General features: G+C 35.1%; 1 protein-coding gene across 2 annotated transcripts in view; it reads left to right on the plus strand.

Moving 5' to 3' along the window:
- The window catches only part of LOC122530430 (protein expanded-like), a 133,074-nt gene that overhangs the window by 106,720 nt on the left and 8,531 nt on the right, over positions 1 to 17,823 (plus strand). For both annotated transcript variants that reach the window (XM_043657362.1, XM_043657363.1), the window contains exons 6-7: positions 9,768 to 9,847; positions 17,435 to 17,675. In XM_043657362.1, coding sequence (XP_043513297.1) covers positions 9,768 to 9,847; positions 17,435 to 17,675 — 321 coding nt within the window. The remainder of the gene's footprint in view (positions 1 to 9,767; positions 9,848 to 17,434; positions 17,676 to 17,823) is intronic.

Consider the following 17,823-nt stretch of genomic DNA (forward strand, 5'->3'; position numbering starts at 1 on the left):
GTATACTTCTGAGTTGTCTTTCATCGCTGTTTACTGCCAGTGGCAATAACTTGTATTTTGCGTAGAAGGTTTATATTTAAGTTCCTGCGTTCAAACGATTTTGTTTGTTTCTATAAACTTTTGCGAAACTAAATCCCTCTGGTCTAGACTGGAAAATATACAAATACATTTGTGCTTTTATATATTTATATATTATATATTTCTTCAGTTTCGCGTAATTAGTTACCGGAACATGAATGGACGTTGGCAAAATTAACAGTGACCGGTACGATTCTACAATCTCTGTCAGAGAGATCGGCGTGAAATAGAAAAAAAAAAAAAAAAAAAAAAGATTAAAACTTGCGGAAACAAGTAAAGAAGGGCCATCTTTAGTATTCCGGATCTTTACTCGATCGTTTCCAATTCGAATATCCTTCGATCGCGTGGCAGTCGTCCCCGTTCTTTCCTTTCGTTTCGAAAACAATCCCGACGATTTCAACGGTGGATAAGTCTGTTGGCCCATTCGTTCAGAACCGCAGGAATTTGTCAACAAGCGTGCAACGCGTTCGATCGGCGAACAGCAGGGAGTTGAACCGGTGGAAATTACGGATCGAAGGGTTCTCTCACAGTGAGTGCACGAGAGAGAGAGAGAGAGAGAGAGAGAAAGAAAGAGAGAGACAAAAAGGGAGAGAAGGAAACAGAGAGTGCCGCCTCGTGCGATATCTTCGTATCTGCTCGGAGCGGTGGGACCCCCGTTTCGCTAATGACGGTCCACACCAATAACCAATAAATACTGGCCCGGTAAAACCGGGCTACCGGACTACGTGCTTATCTCGAAGGAACATCGACTGCGAGGATTTTCTGTAGCCGTCCTCGGCTATTAAAACTGGACTCCTCCCCTATCGCCGCTTTCTACATTCCAACTTTATACCCGTGACTATGTATTATACATATGTATATATATCTTCCTGCGATTAAGGAATGGCATTTTAAACGAAATTTTCAGGTAGACGCGAGAAGGTATGACTATGATTGACAAGTGTGTAATACGCGTCTCTTTCCTTTTATTTTTTTTCTTTTTTTTTTTGACCTGAAATTTTTACGCTCGATTGATTTTTTTTAAAATTTTTTTCATTCATTTTATTGTCGAGCACGGCGCGACACGATTATGAAGAATTGCGATGAGTCGAGGATTTCCTTCGAGTTCTGGAAAATTTGCTGCATTTATTTTTAGCATTGAACGTAGAAATTCTTCGATTTCTTTAATCACTTGCGCTGGCAACCGATTGCGGACCATAACGAGTGACCGAACCGTTATATACAATCAATTCGTCGCTTTATTTCTGAACTCGTCGGTATGATAGATATCGCTGGATAGAAATTATTGCGAAGTAATAAATTGTTTGTTTTGCCTGGGTTATACTTAAATATACTTAAATACTGAGAATACGAATATGATAGATCACTGGATAGAAATTATTGCGAAGTAATAAATTAAATATGATAGATCACTGGATCGAAATTACTGCGAAGTAATAAATTGTTTGTTTTACCTGGATTATACTTAAATATACTTAAATGCTGAGAAAATAATGCAATTTTGGGGGAAAATATTCTCTTGCGTGGCACGTCGTTCCAGCGCAAGAGGTTAAGAGGCGTTGACTTATACAGGGCTTACGTTTTATTTGTAAAATTCATTCGAATTGACGATTTCGAGACCAAGGAATTGTTTTAATTCTATACACAATTTGCACTTGTTTAATCTTCGATTCGAAAAATTTAGAATTTAGAATTTCGAATTTGTAAATTCCACGAGACCACGATTTCCTTTTCACTTTTAACCGTACCGAAACCATTGACATTTAAAAGTACAGACATGACACTTCCGCATTTTCTTTCCAAAATTCGTTCTTTTCGTAAAAAAAAAAAACAAGAAAAAAAAAAGAAAAAGGAGAATAATTCAGATGTTGTTTTGAAATAGAAGGCAGTAAGCAAGTGATATATGGCGTTGGTTACTAATGGGGAAGATTTATCGGTGCGTGTGTACACGCGTTACACACAGTGGAACATGGTGTAGAAATACTTACGAGCGGGCGATTACCATTCTCCCTGAGATCGCGATGGCTCGCACAAAGTGGCAACGTGCCAGGCGCCGAGTAACGGCAGTAGTCAACGTCAACAATACGTTCCGAAGAAGCCATTCTAACCATGTTAGATGCAACTATATAATCAATTTCATGGTGTTTGCTTCGGTTTTATCGAACCTGCTCAAGTCGCTCCTCGTTGGTCCCCGTCATTAGCAGAAAATTGCTGTTTCGTTGTCTACGAGCGTGTATTGATTCACCTCGTTGAGATTGTTCACTCAACTGTCTTCCATTGTTGTTCCATTGCGGAGAAATTGAGCCAGAAATTAATCCATTAATCCGTAGAGACAACGTGACGTTTCATTTTTGATTTGACCTTCCTCTGGCTAATTATACGTTCGCATTTAATTGAATTTCATTTCATTCGCGTAGTTTGATTTCTTAGCCATTAAGGACGAAACAATAATTCATCGCATCATGTAAACATAGTTTGAAGTTTGTTTATCCGATTGTAGTATTATTATTATTATTCGAGATTTAACATCTCTGAATATTTATTATTCAAAAAATAATAACAATAAGGTAACGAGAAAAGACAGTGAATCTTGCCCCTAGGACAAGAGTTTAGCTTCTACAATTTCTATAATTAGTTTCTATAATGGGATTATAGAAGACGTAATGATGTAACGAATTTTTAGAATTTTCTTCAGCAACTCCGAATATTAAAATAGAGACTTCGATGATATAAATTGATCGAAGAGGATCGCAAATGAAACGAGTTAATTTCTCGACTATCTTTTAATTGTACCACTTTTCTATTATTACGACAAAGTGTTTCTCTCCAATTGTGAGAAATCTCTCGCGTTGACCTCTTCTTAACTGTAAGACATTTTCTCTAACTTGACGAAGCAGCCTCTTAACTTAATCAAAGTGTCGAGAGGTGAAAATCAAATTTCAAAGGGAAGGAATTATACAGAAACAGAAACAAGAAAAAAAAAAAAGGAAAGAACAGATAAAATTTCCTTCGTGTAATCACAATTCTAGTATCTTCAAAATAAAAGAAAAAACCAGAAATAAAACAAGTCAAAGTTCTTCGATGGACAAGGAGATATCGCGGTCCAATAATCAACCTGAGCCAGCCGCACCTGCTAGAGCTTCAATATCATTCATGTTACCTGGTAGTTGATATTACTCGTATAACCAATACGATACAGACGAGCCTATAGTGGTCTGTCTCTATCGTGCAATATATGCAAATTCCCCGGTGTGTTTGTCCTGGACTTTCGATTTTAGCGGCGACTGTACTCGCGGGCCATCCAGCAAACGTCTGTGTGTCTCGTACTAAGTAGAGATGGGATCGAATGCCTCAAAAGAAGATTTGAACCTTCAGTCATTGGATTCAAACCCTTTATAAATATTTCCAATGTTACTTTCAACTATGGAACATGTTTCTCTGTTGTATCGATGTGAATACAGATCTGAGGTTATATAGTAATATCTCACCTTTGTGTGTGCATATGTGAGAGAATTGAAAAGAAAGAAATCTCATTTGAAACGAGTTACAAAGTGGTACTAACTTCATGCTCGATCTTTGGGTTTCTCTTTGTTTAACTTTAATGATTTACAAGATTTCGGTGTTATTTGTGAAAGTTTTGAATTTTACAAAAATCGAACGATTTAAAAGTGCATTTTCGAAAGCTTGTGGGTCTTCTAAACTCTAGGATAAGTATCTGCAAGTTTCAAAAATATTCATAAGTAGTTCGATGTTTGTAAGATTCGTATTCATATGTATTATTTGTAGATTATATATTTATCTGAATTGTGTTATATCTATCTGTGTTATACTGTACATTACATGTGTATTCATTCATGCTTGTAAAACGAATTATTTTATATTTATTATTAATTTTATATATTATTATATTATATTTATTATTAATTTTATTATTTATTACTAAATTATTATTAATTTCAATATAATTATACTATACACTTTATTATTAAATTATTACTTATATTTATTATTAATTTCAATATAATTATACTATACACTTAATTATTTTAAATGCATACGTTCATTTTAAATTAATATTCATTTAAATCGCTCGTACAAACGAACATATATGATCAGTGAAAAACTGATTTTCGTATTCAAATGATTAGCGTTCGAAACTCACGAAACGAAGCTCAGACGTCAAACTACAATTCGGATTTATAAGTATGATATTTGTATTTGATCCCGTCCCTAGCTGTACGTGGTAGAAGTAACCAATCAAAGGACAGAATGACGAAGTGGGAAGAAGAAACGCGAAAAAAAATCGAAAGACCGGGCCGACGTGGAACAGAGGGAAGAGAGAGAGAGAGAGAGAGAGAGAGAGAGAGAGAGAGCCTGCAGCGGTACTCCTGATACACTGCTTTTTCGAAATTCAAACCGGAATATCTCGAAAACCAGAGGTTATTTCACGCTGAAACTCCCAGTTTTGTATCAGGAGCATATGACAATCGAGGAGGTGGCACGACAAGATCCTGCCCACTGCGTTGCTCCTGATACATTGCTTATTCGAAAAAATTTCAAGCCGAAATATCTCGAAAACCGGAGGTTATATCTAGCTGAAATTTCGAATTTTGTATCAGGAGCATATGACAATCGAGGAAGTGGCACGACAAGGCCCCGTCCACTGCGTTACTCCTGTTACAAAGGTATTTCTGCTGAAATTCAAGTGGGAATATCTCGAAAACCAGAAGTTATTTCTAGCTGAAATTTCGATTTTTGTATCAGGAACATATGACAATCGAGGAGGTGGCACGACAAGGCCCTGTCCACTGCGTTGCTCCTGATACATTGCTTTATTGAAAAAATTTCAAGCCGAAATATCTCGAAAACCAGAAGTTATTTCTAGTTGAAATTTCGAATTTTGTATCAGGAGCATATGACAATCGAGGAGGTGGCACGACAAGGCCCCGCCCACTGCGTTACTCCTGATACACTGCTTTTTTGAAAAAATTTCAAGCCGTAATATCTCGAAAACCGGAGGTTATTTCTAGCTGAAATTTCGAATTTTGTATCAGGAGCATATAACAATCGAGGAGATGGCATGACTAGACACCAAGTGGAGCATATCTCCTGATGCATACCTTTCTCGAAAGAATTTCAAGCGGGAATATTTCGGGAACGATAAGGATCTTCTGGTTGAATGTTTCGTGTCAGAAGAATATTGGATTCTAATAGGGTTTCTAATAGTTTGCTTATCAGCTTTATTGTTCCTATTGTCCAGTTTATATCGTGAAATAGAGAAAGAAAAATGTTTGCACCGTCTAAACTGAACTGTAGGTTGCGTAGTTCTTACCTCGTTTTACATACATTAAAGTTTGTAAAAAGATATCAATTACCACAAGGTCTCACCACGAGAAGGTGACTACACACGAGAGAGAGAAAGAGAGAGAGAGAGAGAGAGAGAGAGGTGGATTAATATTTATGGTTGGTAAAATATGCGGATGGAGCCGACGGTATAATTTGCTACGATTTGACCGGAGGGTCTAGGTCTAGACACAACCGAGGAACCCTTCTCGGTTTAATTTTCGGCTACCGAATTTGGAGCGGGCTTCGTTATTGGTACCTGTCTCCTCTCGTTCCGTTCTACGCCTCCTTCGTCCTTCCTTTCTTCTCCTCTTCGTCCTCTGTCGCCCTCCACCTTCTCCTCTTCTCTTTTCCTTCCTCGTCGTTTCCTTTTCTTTCTTTTCCTCTCCATTTTCTTCCCCTCCCCCCTTCCTCCTCTCTCGGTCCCTCTTCCCCCCCTTCATTCAGGAGCCTGTCTCTATCCGATGATGTATCGGCCAGCAGCAGCGCTACCACCACCTGAAAAAAAGCAAAGATGTATCGGCGCGCCTCCTAATTCCCATCGGCGAAACCCGCGAAATTCATTCGATTGTTGAATTTCAATGGAGCACCGTTATGATGGATCGAGTGGCTGAGGGTGTGGGCGAAAGGAAATTAGAAGCGGATCGATGGTGGTTCGTGTATAACGAAATGTGGTTTTCTCGTCCTACCGGAGGGACGTGGAACAGGCTGCCGATTTGTGTACGGATATTTTTTCTCTTGTTGCGGGCTCGCGTCGGAATTTCGTTATTTCTGAAAATGGCTTGGAAGTTGGCTCACTTTGGAGATTTCACGCGAGAGGTAGGAACGATAAGAGTCACTTGACCAATGATATGTTTACTCGTTCTTGGATATTGTTGGAATTGTACATAGTTTGTTTGAAAGTTGACATTTTCACTTTTCTTTTTTCTCTAGAAAATTATTCAGCTACAGGTTGCTCCAGAAATATGAACAGAGATAATTGTTTGTAGATACGTATACAATTAATGTGAACATGTATAATACATATTTATTATTACACTCATAAAAAATATTAAATTAGTCCAATTATTCAGCTACAAGTTGCTCCATAAATATGAACAGAGATAATTGTGTATAAATTTGTATACAATTTATGTGAAACATAAATAATACATATTTATTATTACACTCCTAAAAAAATGTGCCAATTTCCAGTGAAACAAATACGGTCAATTTTATATGATTAGATCTCGTCAAGACACACGTGCTTTATCTCTTTTCTTTTATAATAGGCCGTCAGAATTTAAATAAATAAATAAACAAGTAAAAAGTATATTCGAACACACACGTTCCAACGTATAATTTAATGCAAATTGAGATCAGCTATGGGACATAAATAGCAACAGAAGCAAACAAATCAACCAATCAGAAAACACATTCCGACATGTCAACGTCTACGAATATTGCCAAACAGTTGCGCAAGAAGAAGAACAAGAAGAAGAAGAAAAAAAAGAGAGACAGTGATTCCTGTCAGTTATGCCGAATTTATCGGATTTGTCTCGCTATCGGTCTCCCGAATCTTATTGGCCTCTCGAGTTTTACTGACCGAAAGCGAGGGAGATCCACGGTCGTATTTAATCCCGATTCTCGATGGAACAGGCTGCGGTGGCTACCGTGCTTGAAAACGCGTGGGCCGGAAGGCGCGCGTGGGCACATTCACGGTTTGGTGGTTTCCGCCCACGTGGTGCCGGCGATTTTTCTCTCCTCGTCAAAGTTGAGCTTGTTTCTTAGCTGTAAAAAAAAAACGCACAGACAACGTGACGATCGCCATTATTTTCACCTTTTGCGCTAGTAACTGGTTCACGGACCATAACGAGTGACCGAACCGTACACAATGATTCGTCTTTTCTGAATTCATCGGTATACCGCTGGTTAAAGATAAATTTATTACTTGTTTCGCCTGTTTTGTTTCACTTAAATATAATAATATAAAATATAGTATGTAATATAATATAAATATAATGTAAAATATAGCATGTAATATAATATAAATATAATAATGTAAAATATAATATAAATATAATATAAATATAATAATATAAAATATAATTTATAATATAAATATAATAACATAAAATATAATTTATAATATAAATATAATAATATAAAATATAATTTATAATATAAATATAATAACATAAAATATAATTTATAATAGAAATATAATAATATAAAATATAATATATAATATAAATATTAATAATATACTTAAAACTGAGGAAATATTGCAATTTTGGGCCAAATATTCTCGACGTGCGTGGCAAGTCATTGTAGCGCAAGCAGTTAAAAGTATTTAACACGTGTACATATGTAAATATCAAACATCTCGCGGAAATTTGTTCGAGGCGCTCGTCGTGGAAAATTTTTATTAATTGTTCCTGTCGTAGAAATTTTTGACGAGTGTATTTTCGTTGATATATGTGTGTATAAATTTTTTTTGAAATTTCATTAGTGCCGAGATAGCGAGACGCGACACGCGTTGGTCGTGTATATCGGTAGGATGTGAGAATGTGTTTCGAAAATGTTTCATCCCGTTATGCGTACTCAATATTCTACATTTCATATTCTGTATTCCACATTCCACATCTCCGTATTCCATACGTCATATCCCATATCCTATATCCCACATTTCAACATCTCGTTCTTTGCATTCCGTGTAATATCCGATTATCCCTAGACAATATCCTACATTCCGTGTTTTGTACCTCGCATCCTTTCCAATTTCCAATGCTGTCAATTAGGATGTAAGAACGATGCCCATGAAAGCTACGTAACTGCCACAAAAGATCATTAACGAAATTTATCATCCAGAGTGTTGCTAATTTCGTTTGATTTGCAAAGTATTGCTTTCTCGATTGATTCTTTTTCAGAAGAGGAACTGTGAATTTATGTATTTATGTCTCGAGTGTAACTTAAATTAATTGACCAACTGTTAAGATTGCCGTAATAGTTTTTTCTTCTTTTTCAATTAAAAATCCTCTATCTTTCCGACGTGTCGTTTCAGTTTTGTTAAAAACAAATTGTTACCATTTGTAAAAATCCTTAAGTCCAGTCTGCTCTTGTTAATTTTTAATTGAAACGTCTGGTTAAAGACGATAGTAACAGATTAATATACAAGTATCTCGAGCTCTGGAGTAAGAATCAAGCTTCTAACGTTCTCGAGTAACTCTTCAGGACAGGATAAAGTAAAGAGAAGTTGTTGAGCTGGAGATTTATGCTGACTTAGGCTTACGAATTCATCGTGAACAAGACGACGACGTGTATTATCGATTAAACGGAGTGGACAATACGAGCAGCGCCTTTTGTTTAATTTAGTTGATGGACGCGCCGTGTCGCGTTACTTATTCTAGTTCGCGGCGAAACAATTCAATTATCAAAACAGGTCATTGTCTCGGTCACCTGCGCGGCTTAGAAGCTATTGGACTTGGATTTAAACTAATAGGATCTATTCCTTAGTGTTGATTTAATGCATCGATGTTGCAATTTTCTAGGACGTATGATAAGTAGAACAGATATTGACAGTGAATCAGAGTACGTTTGTGTTTATATCGGAGAGATTTATAATCGGCGTTTCAATTCATAAAGTAGAAACATTTTTTTGAAGTGTAGAAGTGACTTGAATTTTACAATGGAAACGGGATCAATTTTAATAACAGAGTTTCGTGAAATTTTGCAATTCAAATTTTACATAATAATAAATTTTCTTTTATTTCAATTATTCAATTGCCGCGTAATTAAATTTGCTTTGTACAATGTATTGTAAATTTATTACGCTGTGAATGGAAGATCAGACAGAATTCCAACAGAATTGTTACGAAAGGAATTCTGCCTGGTCTGTCTTTCAAAATGGTTGTCCAATTAAAAGTTCATTTGCATAGTTGGCGAGTGGAGTGGAATAATGAGAACCGACATAAGAGCATAAAGATAGACCAGAGAGAGAGAGAGAGAGAGAGAGAGAGAGAGAGAGAGAGAGAGAGAGAAAGAGATAAGTGGGTATCTGTTTGATCACAAATTCCAACAAGATTGATCATTTTTACAGACAGGAGTCTACATTCTACGTAAAAAACTTACCTGACAATTAATATTGATTATCGATATTAATTATTTTATTCTGGTAATTCTAGTAATCACCGAGATTTACGATGCAATTTCGGAAAAATGTTTGAACAACACAGAAAATATGAGTGTGAAACGTACTAAATAAATAAGTAAATAAGTAATAAATAACCATGTACTATTGTACTGTAAATAAATAAGTAATAAATGTAAAAGTCGATCTAATAACAGCTTTGTTTCGTGATTTCCAGGGCTTAGACAGCAGCGGGAGACCAGTTTTCGTCTTCTACTTACGCGTTCGCTACTACGTCGACACGCCGTTGCTCTTAAGGTAATACTTCCACCCAGATTTCTCAATCGGTAGTCACATTCTTACATAATCGTCATAATACTATCGACTGCTATTCATGTTACTACGTTGCTCAATACTATTCCAAATACCTTCTAATTCATACTCGCATTCAACACACAGCGCGAACTCAATTTCACGTAAGAGCCAGAGTTGTTTGAATCGCCGAGGCCCCGATATTTCAATCTTTTAATATCGTAGACGTCGAAACTTAGGTGCAAACTGCATAAAGATTGAATCTAATCGTTCGCATTTCATGCACTGGTAACGAAAGAATTCCGAGGCGTGTATTGAAAAATATTAAATGAAACACAAGGAACGCGGAGATGAATGAAAGAGTACAGAGATTGAGATACAGATTACGCAAGTATGCGTACAGCGTTGGAAAATTAAATTTCGAAAGTTTTCTCGTACGAAAAATGTTTTCTCGTACCAAAACATTTAGTAAGTTATCTTAAGATTGACATTATTTTCAAACGCTGAAAATTTCACGCTGACAAGAGTGAAACGAGCGTTTAATTTCCAAAGAGTAGATCGCTGAAAAATTTGGCGAATTGCCGAGCAAAAGTCTCTTTTTTTTTTTTTTTTTTTCGATATTCGAATTAACCCGTGTAGAGTCGAGCTACGTCGCTCGAGACGCGCAAGGGGCGAATAAAAACTCCGGTAGTCGGATCGGGGTTACATCGGCTGACAAATTATTCACTCGAAAGAGGCTGGCCACTCGTAGGAAGCTAAATTAGTCGAGGACGCTCCGGCCATCGGACAGGCCCCCAAATGGATTGCAGAATTAATCGGAGTAATTAGCGTTCCGCTTCAAATACTCCCCTGGTGCCACCGTACCTGGCTAAACAGCCTAAACCCACGTAGTCTACCGGCCTTCTACATCTCCCTTTTGCTCCTTTTCTCCTAGCCGCGATGTATCGCGATTACAAGGGTTCCTCCGCTTTGTCCTCGTGATCGACGAAGAGAGAGAGAGAGAGAGAGAGAGAGAGAGAGAGAGAGAGAGAGAGAGAGAGAGAGAGAGAGAGAGAGATAGGCACGAAACACGGGTCAGGATCTAACGATAGGTTGAAGAGAAATAAGAAGGACGAGAGAAGTTAAGAAATTAAAAAAAATTTAACGTATACCTCCGTCGGAAAGTTTTAGAACAAGTCCTATATAATGGTGACGAAATAATGATTAAATTGATATTTCAAAGTTTAATTTAATCTCGAGTTCAATTTACGTCACTGATTTTTTTTTACTCTTGTATGAATAATTATTTTCGCGTTCAATAATATATATTTCGACAATTAATTTTTTTTGGAGAGATTTAATTTTATTATTTACAAAGCATGTCGAGTCTTTGTAGCTTGTATATAATATATAATATAATGAATTCTGAACAATAATTTAGAAACAGAGAGTATAAAGATAAAGATTTTAATAAATTCTTTCTTTTATTACCGCTATTTTTTTCTCTGTAATTATCCTTAATAATTAAATTGATATTTCAAAGTTTAATTTAATCTCAAGTTCAATTTACGTCAATTTTCTAAATATCTGAATAAATTCTGAACAATAATTTAGAAACAGAGAGTATCATAAAGATTTTAATAAATTCTCGCTTTTATTACCGCTGTTTTTTTCTCTGTAATTATCCTTAATGATTAAATTGATATTTCAAATTTTAATTTAATTTCGAGTTCAATTTACATCACGATTTTTTTACTCTTGTATGAATAATTATTATTTTCGCGTTCAATAATATATTTCGACAATTAATTTTTTTAGGAGAGATTTAATTTTATTATTTACAAAGCATGTCGAGTCTTCGTAGCTTATAATACCAAACGAGACGGTAATCCTAAATATTTTAATAAATCCTGAACAATAATTTAGTTAATAAACAGTATCACAAAGATTTTAATAAATTCTCTCTTTTATTACTGCTGTTTTTTTCTTTATAATTATCCTTAGTGATTAAATTGATATTTCAATTTAATTTTAATTTAATTTCGAGTTCAATTTACACGATTTTTTTACTCTTGTATGAATAATTATTATTTTCAGTGATATATTTCAACAATTAATTTTTTGAGAGAGATTTAATTTTATTATTTACAAAGCATGTCGAGTCTTCGTAGCTTATAATACCAAACGAGACGGTAATCCTAAATATTTTAATAAACCCTGAACAATAATTTAGAAACAGTATCATAAAGATTTTAATAAATTCTCTCTTTTCTTACTGCTGTTTTTTCCCTTGTAATTATCCTTCAATTCCTAGTCGTTTTTAACTACCTCCTACATACTACAATTTCACAGTTGGACTTTTCTCTCGAAGAATGGTATCTCCTACAAATTTATAAATATTCACACGTACGACCAAACGATAAAATGAAAAAGCGAGCGTGTCCTTTCGTTTCCAAAAATTCAGCAAGCGCCCCCTCAAGGGGCTTAACTCTCAAAATCTTGCGCTCTGTGTAAGAAGCATCTTCCTCGTAGAAGGGAGGGGAGGGAAGATAGACAGGTCATAAATAAAGAATGAGAAAGAATAACAGAAGGGGGAGGGAAAATGATGGCTCGACGCGAGAGATCTCCCTCTCTACCGCGAAACGAAATCTCGACTCCCTGTCCGGTAGCTAAGTGCTACCTACTCTTGTAATTATAAATTATTACGTGACGCGTGATAGATAGACCATACGCATTAAATGAAAGCACTCGTCCCGGTAATTATACCGATCCGTAGTTGCTTTCTGATTTCCACCCGAAACCCGTGATTTACATCGAGCCACGCCGCATTCACCGCACGTCCACGTCGACGAGGGTTTAATTCGCGAAAGGACCAAGCAGTATTCGAGGACGATCGAACACTCCAGTCGATCTTTCGTTCATTCTTCCAATGAGTTTCCATTCATTTCCTTTTCTTTCTTTTCTTTTCTTTTTTCTTTCTTTTTATTTCGAAAGCCTCATCCGACTTGCTTTCCGACTCGATTTGCGACTTGCTTGGAAATTTCTAATTTGACTCTCACTTTACGTTTCTTGCGTCTCTCGCGTGAAAATTGCGCGTTTCTAGATTGAAATCACGGTTGTTTGAACGTTATGACGTTTTATATATCGATTCAGCGTGATTGGAGAGTTAGGAAGATTAGAAAGCATTCGAAATCATGAAATTGTATTGTCAGGATGACGCTTCAAGGCGGAATTTTTAAATTGAAATTAGAGCATTGAATTCGAAATATCTCACTGGGAAAGAAAAAAGATGGAAAACGTCGAAGGGATTTTTTGTACTTTGAAAAGTATTCTCGCTCTTCAAATTTTTTTTGTCAGGATAATGTGACAATTGTGATAATATTGTAAAGAAAGGTTCCATCGCAATATAAATTCTCAAAGACTACTATGAAATAGAATAGAATAGAATAGAATAGAATAGAATAGAATAAAATAGAATAGAATAAAATAAAATGAAATAAAATAAAATAAAATAAAATAAAATAAAATAAAATAAAATAAAATAAAATAAAGTAAAATAAAGTAAAATAAAGTAAAATAAAGTAAAATAAAGTAAAATAAAGTAAAATCAAGTAAAATCAAGTAAAATAAAGTAAAATCAAGTAAAATCAAGTAAAATAAAGTAAAATAAAGTAAAATAAAGTAAAATAAAGTAAAATCAAGTAAAATCAAGTAAAATAAAATAAAATAAAGTAAAATAGAATAAAATCAAGTAAAACCAAGTAAAATCAAGTAAAATCAAGTAAAATCGAGTAAAATAAAGTAAAATAAAGTAAAATAAAATAAAATAAAATAAAATTTCACCAGAAGCAAATTTTTATCATTTTATAATTTTCCCTACTCTCTGTCTAGTATCCGAGTGACGATGAAATATTTAATCTCACTTATTCGACTTCCATTGATCGTTCAATTCAAAAAACGCTATACTGAAACCCAGCCGTGAATAATTCAATTTAGGATACATTTTTTTAGAAAATCCCTTCGAACTATCCACCGTGAAAAATTGAGGAAGCCCGTGGAAAATGTCCCGAACGGCAGGGAGAATTACATTTAAAAGCCGCAGGTTTGAGACTTCGTGTTCCGAAGATTTATGGGGCCAGTATCGTTACGCGTAACACGTAGAAAATGTATCGAACGTGACGTTGCGAACTTCCAGAGGATTCGAGTAGTTGGAGCACGTTGTTCATCATTACGTGAAACTGCATGACGATGTGTCTTTCGACACACGTTTTCGACAAGATACGACTAGTTTCCTGAAAGCGGATCTACGACGTAATCTAGGGAGAGCCCACGCTGTCATTCACAAGCAGCAAGCAGTCTTATTTGATTCATGCTTTCTGTTTGAATATACATACGTACGTAGTAGCGCGTTACTTGCAAAATCTTTTATTCTTTTTATAATACGTCCTTTCTTGCTGGAATTACTAATGCAGATGACTTGTATTCGACATTATGTGAATCAAGCTAAACCTCGAGCAAGAAACAGATGAACATATGTCTATTTTGATTTGACATAGATGTTGAATGATCGATAATCGTTGTTGATTGTGTTCGACGTTGCAACGACGATGATTTCAATTTAAAAAAAATAGGACAGGTTAAGATTATTTGAGCCAGTTCAGAACCTCAACAGCTTGAAATTCAGTCTTTCTACGAATCAAATTAAATTTTAATATCAAATTTGTTATTCAAATTAAATCTTTAATACAATAGCGAAAGAATATTGGATTTAACAAGAAATACTCTAATAGTCGAGAAAATAAAGATGACAAGGACACGCGTGTTAAAAAAATTCATGTAACTCAATAGTCGAAGAAATATCAAGATTGACGACTTTCTTGATCTCTAAGTAATTAAAATTTAATACCAAGAAACTGATTGTTCTAACATTCAGAAATTCTGTTGTCTGCTGTGAAATTTTGTCTACTTATTTATTCAATTATGAAAAATTCCACTGTAACAATGGATATTACGAAAGAAATCATTGTGCCAGATGAACACGAATATTTTAAATATGCAATTAAAATTACTCCGCAATATTTTGCAGGAAAAAAAAGAATTCAGTTCTATCTATTACATGTGTGTGTGTGTGTGTGTGTAATATATATATATATATATATATATATATATATAGTATTTATATATATCTATACACATATATTTATATATTTATATATATGTATATGTATATAGTATTATATATATAATATTTTAGTAGTTCTCGTATATCTTTGCAAGTACAATAAAGTTGGAAAAAAATATATATATATATATATAAAAATATATATATATATATATTTTTTTCCAACTTTATTGTACTTGCAAAGATATACGAGAACTACTAAAATATTTGCAGAAACCACAGTGATTGAATATTCTTTCAACAACGATTTACGATTAACATAACATCATATGACAATACATGGTTTACTATTTTAACACTTTATTTTACGATGATTACCCTTCTTATGTTCTATGTTTAGATGATTCTTTCGATAACACGTCTTCCGGTGTACTGTGAATCATGGATTTTGCAGTAGCGATTCTCCGTACAGTCGTAGAGAGAGAGAGAGAGAGAAAGAGAGACTCTGATTGCGTTATGTTGTATTCATTAGCTAATGAGGATTCCTGGATCACGTGACGTGCGTTTTAATTAAAAGAGCCTCGTGAAATGAAATCACGTTTTTCGATTAGCTTTCGCAATCGGCGAATTACAGCGATCCTCTGCTTCGTTCCTCCGATTTATTAGCATTATTGGTAATCGAAATGATTGTTTTATAACTTGTCAAGTATCTAAGTTGACGACTCGAGGCCAATTGGTTCCTTATTTCTTTGTCATTACGTCGGATGATGGATTGCGTGTCGTACGAAGTTGTTAATAACTATTTTTATGATACAATTACTGTCCAAGGTTACACGTAACCGTGACACCGTGTTGTAATACCCTGACTGTATATTAGTTTGGAAAGTTCTGCCGCAAGGTGTCTGACTCTCGTTTGTTACTTGCACATGTGTATGTATATATGTATTACAAAATTTTTGTGGCCATCAGATAAATGAAAATTATTTATTTTTAATTCTTTTAAGAGCCGCTATAATCATCAAGTTGGACGCAGCTGATATTAAGGAAACTCATTATTTTATTTTATAAACATAATTTAAGCAAAAATTCCAAACCCGATTGAAAAAGTCAATTTATATATATATATATATATATAAAATATATATTAAAAATTTTTAATTGAACGTTGAATCAATTATGAATTTTCAATTTATTTTTACTTGCATAGGAGAATAATATTTAGACTCAAGAGACTCTAGATTTTCAAACTTGATGCTCTCGAAAATTAATGTGAGACGCAAAGAAAAAAAATATATTTTTTCTATTCATAGAATAATATTTTGAATTTACCATCGCTTCGTAATATAAATTCTCGATAATTTTATTACACCTTTAAATGTAGATAAACGCACGACACAAATGTTATAAATTCACAAATTTATAATTTTCGTATATAATTTCTTTTGATACAACACCTCGCGTAGCTATAATAACAGTTCAAAGAATAAAATTATCCTTAGGTGTTTTATTCGTGATATCACAAATTTACATTCTGCCAATAAATGATAAGCGAATCTCTGGGCAACTTTGAACGGCAGTGTGTATTTTATTATAAAATGCATATGTTAATTTCGAAATAGGCGCCATACGAACATGCTTCGTATAACGGATAGCACGATGAAACGCGAGGAACTATTTGCATAATTAATAACGACACTTGGTCATTTCTGTGAGTTACGCTTCTCACGATTGCCAAATCGTCTTCCTCGTCGAGTGTATCGATCGTACTTCAGTGAATAATTATTCAAAGTTCTGACAGTCTCGTCGAGCTAATGAACCGTATCGTGACTTGTGAATAATTAAACTCAGTGCTTCTACGTGGATGTATCTCTTTTTTTTTTTTTTTTTTTTGTCGAATTACGTTTCTTGTCATGCATCTTTTTATTGTATCCCATCGATCATTCTCTTTGAAAAAATTCGTGGATCGTTACGTAATTTAATCGTGTCAGAATACTTGTTACGTTATGTAAAAAGTGACTATTCGAGATTTAAAATTGTTCGGCACATTGGTCACGAATTTTCAATAAAGAATAATTACGCGATTCTTTTCTAGACACGGTTGCACCTTAATTAAGCAATTATTAAAAGCTTTAATTATTAATTAATTAAAACGTATCAATCCCCGATACAAAATCTTTCGCAGATACTCGAAATTTATCCAACTCGGTTTTCTTCCCCCCCCATGTTTCCTCGTACAAGCTCTTTACTGACTCGTTACAGGCACTTTATATGCGGGACAGACACTTTCCTCGTTTTCTTATTCAAATCGTTCCATTACACATTGCACAGCGGCTGCTTACCCTAGAATTAGTGGAACTTCGATTATACAAGTTAGTAGGAAGGGACATATTGCCAATCTGTCGTTTCCCCTGTCAGCAAAAACTCACCCGACGCAAGGCTGAGGCTAATGACGCAAAACGAAAGCGAAGTTAATTGTTTGATTGCTGTTTCAGCGATGAAACGACGCGCCACCATTATTACCTGCAATTGCGCGACAATGTCGTCAGGCACGGCGGCGGGGTGGAGAGCCTCCATTCTCACCATCCCTTACACGAACCGTCTATCGTCACGCCGTTGCTCACACTCGCCGGTCTTGCCCTACAAGCCGATCTTGGCGACTTCTCCGAGGAACGGCATAAGCCACACGCAGGATCTGTCGGATACTGCAAGCCCGCCGATTACCTACCGTCACACGTAAGTGGTCATTTCTTTTCCGCGATGCTTCGCCTGTACTTCACTGAAGGTGGAATTTCCTAAAACGAGTTTTCTCAAACTCTATGCACGCGTTTGTTCTCGTAATCACTTTTCGGATTTCTTTTCGGAAAATTTGATCAGATTATTT

This window comes from Frieseomelitta varia, unplaced genomic scaffold (genome assembly GCF_011392965.1).
Source record: "Frieseomelitta varia isolate USP_RPSP 00005682 unplaced genomic scaffold, Fvar_1.2 scaffold_342, whole genome shotgun sequence".
Taxonomy (NCBI): Eukaryota; Metazoa; Arthropoda; class Insecta; order Hymenoptera; family Apidae; genus Frieseomelitta; species Frieseomelitta varia.